Source organism: Ammospiza caudacuta, chromosome 5 (assembly GCF_027887145.1).
Source record: "Ammospiza caudacuta isolate bAmmCau1 chromosome 5, bAmmCau1.pri, whole genome shotgun sequence".
In the NCBI taxonomy this organism is placed as follows: Eukaryota; Metazoa; Chordata; class Aves; order Passeriformes; family Passerellidae; genus Ammospiza; species Ammospiza caudacuta.
This window is the reverse complement of record NC_080597.1, coordinates 29,410,749-29,419,797: the sequence shown is the minus strand read 5'-3', so window position 1 is coordinate 29,419,797 and position 9,049 is coordinate 29,410,749. Positions and strand designations below refer to the sequence as shown.

Here is a 9,049-nt window from a genome sequence, read left to right as displayed (position 1 = left end):
CCAGCAGTACTGAAGGGACTTGGTGGTGGCATCCAAGATGACATTCCCCTGAAGTGAATCTGGAAAAAAGGATTAAAACGTTTAGAAACCTCTAGAAAATTTGCAAATTCTGCTGTTCTTGAAGCAAGACTATTTTCCTTTTTTTTTTTCCATTTCTTTCAGTCACCCAAGACCATTCACATTGTCAGCATAGCCATTACTTGGAAATTTTCGTTCCTTCTCACATGAGATGTCTTCTGCTGCACATCCCACAAATCAAGCCTACTGTTCAAAGTCTCTGTGGAGGCTCCAGGCCCACCCACAGGGTTTGATTCTTGCACCAAACCCAGCTTGGTAAGTGGTTTCCTCTTTCTTTTATGCAAGCAAACCCTTTGCCAGAGGTTAATCACTGCTTCTTTGCAGAGATCTTTACAATTTTTTGTTCTTGTACTAGTTCCTAGGACAATTGTACATTCCCCTTACAGCTTCCAGATTTAACTCTTTATTTGTGTGGTACATTTGGCTTGGTAGGGAATTTTTCTCACCTTGGCAGAGGCCTGCAGGCTGAGTTTCACCATGGCCATTCTGAAAGGACACTTGCACCATATCCCAGAAACTTGTCTTCCTCTGGGTTGAGATTATGCTAGTGCCAACAAACATCCATGGAGCTGCAGGAATACCCAGAACAGCAGCAGCAGGGAAGGCTGTGGCCAGACCACAGGGGTGTCAGCATCCACAGTGGATTAATTTGAAGGAAAAGAGGTGAGAGAAGGAGTAATGAAGCCAGCATGGGAGGGTGTACAGCTGAGGAAAAAGTGGGACCAGGGCTCTGTATTGGCTAAAGATCCTGCCTGGTGCCTGCAACATGGGCATGCAAGCCTTTGGGTACTTTTGATGTTAGCAACATGTGACACAGACATCTCGCTCCTCAGAGCTCCCTCCCCTCCTCTGAAGGGACTTCCTTCCCCAGCAGGGTATGGCATGCATACATGTGCCTATGTGTGTGTACAAATGTGCCTGCCTGCCTCCCTGTGGGGAGGAGCAGCGCTGGGATCTCCCAGGCAAGCAGTGAACTTCAGTGGAAGGACGTGCCTGCACCTCCTGCCTGAGGCAATAGAATTTCTAAAAACTAATTCCCCAAAACGAGTGTCAAAAAGTTAATGAGCTTTGCTTCCCCACCACTCCCGCCAAGACTTCTCCCCCTTCTTGGGGTGTTCACATGGCAGCTGGGCTCACCATGGCTCTGCTTCTCTGCACGTGGCCTTCCCTTGTGAGGTGCCATTTGTCAGAGAACTAGGTGCTAGGCAAGGAGAAAACGTGAGAAAGGGCCTTGGGATCACCAGAAGTTTTACTGTCCTGGGCAGGAAGGACACCTAGAGCTGCCTTTTTGCATTTCCCTGCTCTGAAAACACTCTGGCAGCCTGGACAGACAGTCTTGGGAGCTCTTGGAACAAGCCTTGGCAGGAGGCAGAGCCCAGGAGGTGCCAAGAGCAGCAATAAACCAAGGGGTTGAAATCAGAATGGGTAAATCCAAGGCCTGTGATGTTGGGCCATGGGAGATCATTGGATGAGACAGCAAGAGACACATTCCTGTGGCTGCTTCTCTCTCAAAACCAAGGCTGTCTGTAAGGACCTAGGCTGTCTGTCAGTCGTCTCTTCCTACTCACATCTGCTAAGGACAACATGGTCCCCAGCAAGAGCAGGGATCCTGCAGCATTGTAGCACAAAAGGTATAAGCTGGACAGAAAGATACAGGAGTCAGCTGAGTCTGGGGAAGGTGTGTGGGCTGAAAGTAAACAATGACCCTTAAAAAGGCTTTGACAGTTTGGCTGCCACTGATACCCCAAAACCAAGACATGAATGGTCTCAAACAGGAGAAGCTCCAGGCTGCCTAGAGCTTCTTTTGAAATGCTGTTGCTGTATTGAATCCCCACCACAGCTCCCAGGGGCAGTGCCCAGCTGTGTTGCAGTTATTCTCAAGCAATTTTGCTGAGGAAAACTGAGGCCATCTCAGTCCCATGGAAGCAGGACTTTCCCTCTCTCTCTCAGAGCTTTGCTGGGGTACAGATGGGGGCATGTGCCTTGGTATTCAATTAGCAAAACTATGCAGCTCTTCATCCTTCCCAGCCATCTGCCTGGAGGGCTGCAGCGCTATTGGAAGCCCACAGCTAAGGAAGACACAGGAAATCCTGAGAACAAAGGAAAAAGGCCAAAGAGCACCTCCAGAGCCGAGTGTTTTTCCAATTCAAAGCAAGCCAAATCTACTCTGGCATCTAGCTTTAGAGACTTCTATCCCACCCCTGGGTAAATGTAATTTTCTGGAGGATTAATTCAGATGGCTATGAATGACCCTATTTATGGGGTCTCTGCTGTGTTTGTGCCTCCTAAGGCTCTCTGGAACAAGTAGTAGTTTTCTGGGGCACTGCCATCCACAAGATAAACTGCAGATACGAACATTCCTGAAAGAGGCAGTCTTGGGAGCTGCCAGGGACAGGACTGTTGTGGTGGGAAATGAGTCAGCTGGAGCTCTCATCTGGTCTGGTCCCTGCTCTTGTCTTTGCTGCACCTGGAGCTGTTTTCAGGAAACACCACTCCTGTCCCAGAGGCACCAGGACACACTGCTCTTGCCTGGAGGAAGAACCACAAAGAAACACGAGGTGACCGTCAATCTGGGAGGGAGAGAAGTTATGTGGAATGGACAGGTTTTGTCCCGTCCACTCCCATCCTGGGGAGAAAAGGGTGAGGCTGAATGAGATATGGCTCAGCTCCTGACCAGAGCCCGCAGCTTTCCAGGAAGCCCCAATAGCTGTGTGTCCACAGGACCTCTGCCCAGAGCCATCCCATAGAACCCAACCAAGTCTGTTCAGTGCCTTCCTGCACCACATATCAAACAGCTGTGGGCTTCAGCCAGCTTGCCCACAGCCTTTCCTCCTCCTCTTCCCTCCAACTAGTCACTCCCAGCCAGGCCTCTCTGACTATTTAGCTTGTTGCTTGTTGCTTTCTGGCCCATGTTTTTCCCCCTAGCTGCCCTACGTAGTTACATCCTCTGTGCCCAGCCAGTGACCAACACACCTCCCCAGCTCATACGTGTCAGGAACTGTGTGCTGCTCACTGTGCACAGGACACTACACAACATGGCGCTGTTCCTGGTGGCGATGGCAGCAGCAAACACAATGAAGGGGATGACAGCATTTGCATCATCTGCTGTCACTGCCCAGAAATATTTCTCTCTAATGTAGTAGGCAGACTTCATTACAGGATTGCTTAGGATTCTCATCTGCAGCAAACCCCTTCTGCCAGGCTGCTGTGTGATGGCATTAACCATCTTCAATGAGAAGCCTTCCTCCCACCTCTCAGGGGTTTCTACCCTGCTCCTCTCAATCTTCCACAGAACCTGGATTTTTCCTGACTGATCTGGGTCTCTTCTGCCTTGTCTTTGTATCTGCTGAAGTTCCTAGGAAGATCTGATTATTGAAATCACCACTCCTTTTCTTCCTCTCCAAAATACAAGTTTATTTCAGTGAAGAAATATGGTTTACAGCTGAGGCTCAAACCCACAAGGAAAACAGGTGTTCTTCTCCTGATTCTTTGTCTTTCTCACAATTTGACAATTTTGGTTTCAATTGTACTGGAAAAGCTACCCTCAGCTCTTGTCAGCATGGCCTCAACAATCTTTGGAATGTAAAATCAATGTCTCTCACACTGTATGTATTTAATTGATGCACCTTGGAAGTGCACACAGCTCCTCATTCCCTCTGCACTACAAGAATGTGTTCAGACCTCTTCTTTGGCCAGAAGGACATGAGCTCTTATGTGTGTATGAAGGCACATCAAGGAGAAGTGTGACAAATCTTGTCTCTTCAGGCCTCACTGGATATGACTGGATATTCTGGTCACTACCAGTTTATACAGCAGTAACAGGGCATATCTATGGGACTCCCGTGTCTTCACATCTCCAGTTTTGATTTTATCAAGAATCTAGATTAATCTGCATCGTGATGGATTCAAAAAATAAAGAAGCTGGGGTTATTAATAAATGTTTTCACAGTGACCTCTTCCCCCAGTGCAGTTTCCTCACACAGCATCCTCTCTAGGAGGAAAGTAAGGGCATGGATGCTTCCCATAGCCCAAGCTGTGTGCGAGTTGGTGAGCAGGACTAAGGACATGTTCCCTAGCAGGGTGCACACTGCCAGCCAAAAGAACTGGCCAACCCAGTTGAACAGAGCAGCCTACACAGAAGAACTTCTAGATGAAGGTGTTTACCCTATTACTGGAGGTTTCAAAACACAGGTTACCCAAACACCTGAAACTATGTGTTAATGCACAGCACATGGATTCTTGGCACTAGGGAGCAAGAAAAACATCTTAAATACACCTAAAGTTCACTAGAACTGTGTGTCTGATGAAGAACTGCATCAACTGTTAATATGCACATAGGTAATTTTCCACTCAGCAAGAAGAGTAGCAGATTATACTTAAAGATGGGAGAAAGCCACAGTGGTCCACTGCTTGACATGCTCCCTTTGCTTCCCTCCTCAGCAGGGAAAACCGAAAGCAAGATAAAATCCTGTGCAGGCTGTTTGAAAAACACAAACACACTCTGGATCAGGAGAGGGTTTAAAGTGCACACTTTTATTTTCTATTACAAAGGCTAAAAGAAGCAAGTTTGGTTTTTCTTTCTTTATTTAAGAACAAAAACAAAAATGTTGTTAAAACATCTACATATTTATCCTTATACTAGACCTTATGAAAGATACTAAGTTCTTTTTTTAATAGTAAAGCGTGGTATTCTTAAATTATATTAATATGAAGACATATTAAAGGACTCAAAATCATTACTACCCAGCTCAGAACTGCAGCATCCCCTTGCTATCTTTTCCTTTCACTTGCTAAAACCCATCAATTTTTGACATACAGTTTCATACAATCTAAGTAGGGTATTTTTTGTTGGTTGTTGGTTTGTGTTGGTTTTTTTTTACTTCTCTCTGTAAAGGCCTGGTTAACGCCAATGCCAGTGTCATTTAAATCCCTGCCCCTACCAAAGAATTTGGGAAAAGATTTTCACTAAGTCCTTCAGCATTTAATAAGCTTCTGCTCTGTGTGAATGTCTGTAGTTATTTTACAGGATATGAGATTTTCTTCTAATGTTATAAAATTAAAACATCACTTCCTTTGTTAAAAACTCTCAAATTTGATTCTTTGCTGCAAAATTTTCTTCTTCCTCTCTCACACAAATAAAGCAGAGAGTTATCACAGGGTCTTGTGAACACACCACTAAAGCAGCCTCTACAACTCGTGGTTTATCTGCTGTAGAGCTGCGAGCACTGAGCATTTCTGCTGAGAGCATATAATGTGCTGAAGAAAACCCTCTTGGCTTGATAAAGCAAGCCTGAGAAGTCAAGTGTGAAACTTCCTGCCTTTCACAATGTCCCTTTAAATAATATAAGCAAAGCCTTATATTAAAACTTTACTCACTAGTTAGCAGTATAACACTCTCTCACTGAGATGGGACTGCAAGGACATCCTAAAGGGTTTCAAAAATGTGAACAGCGAAACCTGTCCCATCTCAAAGCTTATACCTATCTATATAAAACCCTCTCCTCTTTTGTTATTTCCTTTTCCCTATCTCAAATAATAGGCTTCATAATTAAACTGGAGATGCTGCGTTTCCTGGCTTGAGTCCTTTTCTTTTACCCTCATTTAAAAGATTCCTTCGATACCACACACATATAATATAATATAGAGCGATATATTTAATACCTGTGTATATATGCTTCATGGGAAGGGTCACATATATACACACTAAAACAGGTCTGGTGACGAAGTACTGCAACACCACAGACCAGGTTATCATATCAGGGAAAACAAAGAGACACTTGATGCAACCCCCATGACTGTGGGCCTACCTCACCTCACCTCTCCTCACTCTCACCCCACCCTCTCCCCATCTCAGCCCCAGCCTGAACCTCTGAAGCCCCACTGAGCAGCTCAGCTCTCATTGCAGAGATGGGGAGAGGGGAGAGTGACTCACTCTGTAACTTGTTTAGGTTACATGAGAAGTCATGGCTCAGTGAATGCCAGTCACACTAGAGATGCAGGTTTGTTTTAAAAATAAAAGCCACATTCCAGTGTCCCCCAATCCAGATTTCCTTCCTTGGCATCTCTGCCAAGAAGAGCAGAGCAAGATAACCCAGGAGCTGATGCCTGTCTCCTCCCATCTGTAAAGCTGACCACTTGAGCACAAGGATGACCAGGAGAAGGTACCATAGTTACCACGAAGAACAGAGGAGAAAATACAGCACCTGACCACTCAAAAACTGCCATGTCTGATATTGCTCATAGCAAACCAGAGACTACCATCCATATTTTAAGGGAGAAGAAATAAAGCTCAGCAGAAAAGTGGTTAAGCTGCCCAGGAAAGAGGCTGAATCCCCACCCCCAGAGGTATTTAAAAATACATGTAGATGTAGCACTTTGGGACATGGTTTAGTCTGGGAGCTGGCAGTGCCAGGTTAACAGCTGGACTTGATGATCTTTGAGGTTCTTTTTCAACTAAATGATTCTAATGCAGAAGTGCATTCAGTTTGCTTACAGCACGCTGTGTCTCTGGAGAGATTCCAGCACTCTGCTCTGTAACTGGACCCGAACTATCCCAGTGGAGATGAAGCACCCTCCTGAAGGCTGGTTTAGAAAGATGACAGCTGCCCCACACCATCTCCACATCTCCCGATTTCCTCATCCCATCTCTCCTGAAGCTCTGAACCCCAAGGATATGGGAGCAGAGAGGAATGGGAGGATGCAGCAATGCCAAAACACCAAGCAGTTCACGGCCAGATTGTATTTACCATGGATACAGCCCTGCCAGCCCCAAGGGCTCTGAGACTGCTGTCCCAGGAGAATCTGTATGAAAAAGACATCCCTGATGAAGGCTGGGAGAGAGATGTGTTTGTGTTTGACTGGATGGTGCCATCCATGCATGCAAAACTGCAGAGCACAGCTGGACTGCAGAAGAGAGAAGGAGAGGGAAGCTCAGAACAGGGAACACATTTACTGCTTACAGGATGAGACTGCCAGAAAGAACAAGGCTGGCATGCAGAGCAGTACTGCTTCTCACTGCTGCCCCTTATAAAAGCAAAACTTCTGTCCCAGAGTTCAGCATTACTGATTACCTCATCAAAGCACACATGAGGCAGCACAAGAGCAGGCCATGGCTGGGTCCCACTCATTTTCCACCACTGTCCCTGCTCTGGGTCACATGCTGGTTGCACTGTGCATCCACAAGCTCCCTGCTCTGGCTCTGAGGAGGAGGGAACTGGACCTCTGGTACTGGTAAGCACCTCCTGCTGGATTCCCATAAGCTTAACTTCGCCTGTGCTGCGCAATGGTGGCCTTTTAAATGGGTCCCCACCCAGTTCTTCTGGCAGTGCAGGGAAAAATGCAGCTCTAAGTAACCAGAAACACATGCCATTTAAAGAGTAAGAAAGAACACCATTACCTCCCTCCCTCCCTTTATTCAGGACACAAGGCAACACAGAAACACAGGCTCCTTTTGGTGACCACCTCCCTCCTGACTGATCCTGCTGCTGTGTGGACTTCAGTGACACACAGTGTGTCACAGACTCCACTACACCTCCTAGATGGGTTCTGTTTTACTTGCACCAGTCACACCAGCCAAAAAAAACAAACCCAAGCTATCTGCCCTGAATACCTGCCATACACTGAAAAAGACATCTAATGAGAAGTCACCAACTTGCTTTCTGAGTACAGTCAGCTGAAGTTTGAAGTCACCTACAACCTGGTTCCTGCTGCTGCAAGCAGTTTCATTACTTTGCTGCTTTTACCTTGCACTCCTTATACCACACAGCTGTTATCCTCCTCAGCACCAGCTGATGCCTCAGGGCAATACAGACAGCTAGAGCACAAGCCTAGATCTCTTCAGCCAAATCTAGTGGTTTTCCTTCTTTGCACCACAATTTCTATTTCTTTTGGTACCAAACTCCCAGAAGAGCAGAAGGGCTGCAGCAGAGTAAGTGGCACTTAGTCTGCAGCACTGAGAAAAGGAACATAGGAAATTCTGGTCACCTCCTTTTAACCAGATTTCATAAAATCATAGAACAGTCTGGGCTGGAAGGGACCTTAAGATCATCTAGTTTCAATCCCCCTGCCATTTAGAAGGACACCTTCTAGACCACATTGCTCAGAGCTCTATCCAACCTGGCCTTGAACAGTTCCAGGGATGGGGCATCCACAACTTTTCTGTCCCCCTCTCTCAGCTTTGTCCTCCAGACTTCTGCAGTCATACTCTGAATTGAAAGACAGAAGAATGACACAAGGAGAAATACTCTGATTTGCAGCCCAATACAGACTGAATTAATTCCTTTGAATGAAGGACAGTGAAAACAAAAAGATGAAGTGGAAGGGGAATTTGGGGGAAAGAAGAGAGAAAAGATGGATCACAAACTCAGTGAGCGTGGCGTCGCTGGCCAACGAGAATTAAATTCACAAATTCAATCACTAATAAATCATTGTCTCATAATCTTAAAACAAAAGAAAAGAAAAGGTTCTCATTGCGAGACACAGATCTCGCTCTCCCTGCTACTGCCCCTCGGAAAACCCACCCCGTGTTTCTGCAGCTGACAGACTCCCCCCGGCTCACACTATACGTCATCCCGCAATAGGAAGTTGTATTTCCCAAAGTCGTCATCCCTGGGGCAGAGCAGCATGTCCTTGCGAGCTTTGGCCAGTTTCTGTTTCAGCACTTCCCTCCGGTCCAGCCACTCGGTCAGCTCGTCCTGCCCATGGGCGTAGCGACACTCCTCTCCCTCAGGACAGGCCTTGTTCTTCTGGAACCTGCCAGCACAAGGAGCACAGTCAGGAGGGCACCCCCAGTACAGCAGTTGGAGCTCTCTGTCTGGGATACTTGAGCAGGACCCACTGAAACATGCTGTGAACTCTCCTTTTTAAGGGTGAGCTGATTGTCCTACAAACCCATGTGCAGGTGGGAAAGACATCAAGGCTGGGAAAAAAACAGCAGCAAAACCAGCAGTGGCTACAAGGGGATTTAGTCAAG

General features: G+C 46.5%; 1 protein-coding gene across 4 annotated transcripts in view; it reads right to left on the bottom strand.

The window, feature by feature from the left end:
- Nucleotides 1-4,600: 4,600 nt before the first annotated feature.
- The window catches only part of ZC3H7B (zinc finger CCCH-type containing 7B), a 47,181-nt gene continuing 42,732 nt past the window's right edge, over nt 4,601-9,049 (bottom strand). For all 4 annotated transcript variants that reach the window (XM_058804439.1, XM_058804440.1, XM_058804441.1 and 1 more), the window contains exon 23: nt 4,601-8,829. In XM_058804439.1, the coding sequence (XP_058660422.1) occupies nt 8,637-8,829 (193 nt within the window). In that variant the 3' untranslated portion in view covers nt 4,601-8,636. The remainder of the gene's footprint in view (nt 8,830-9,049) is intronic.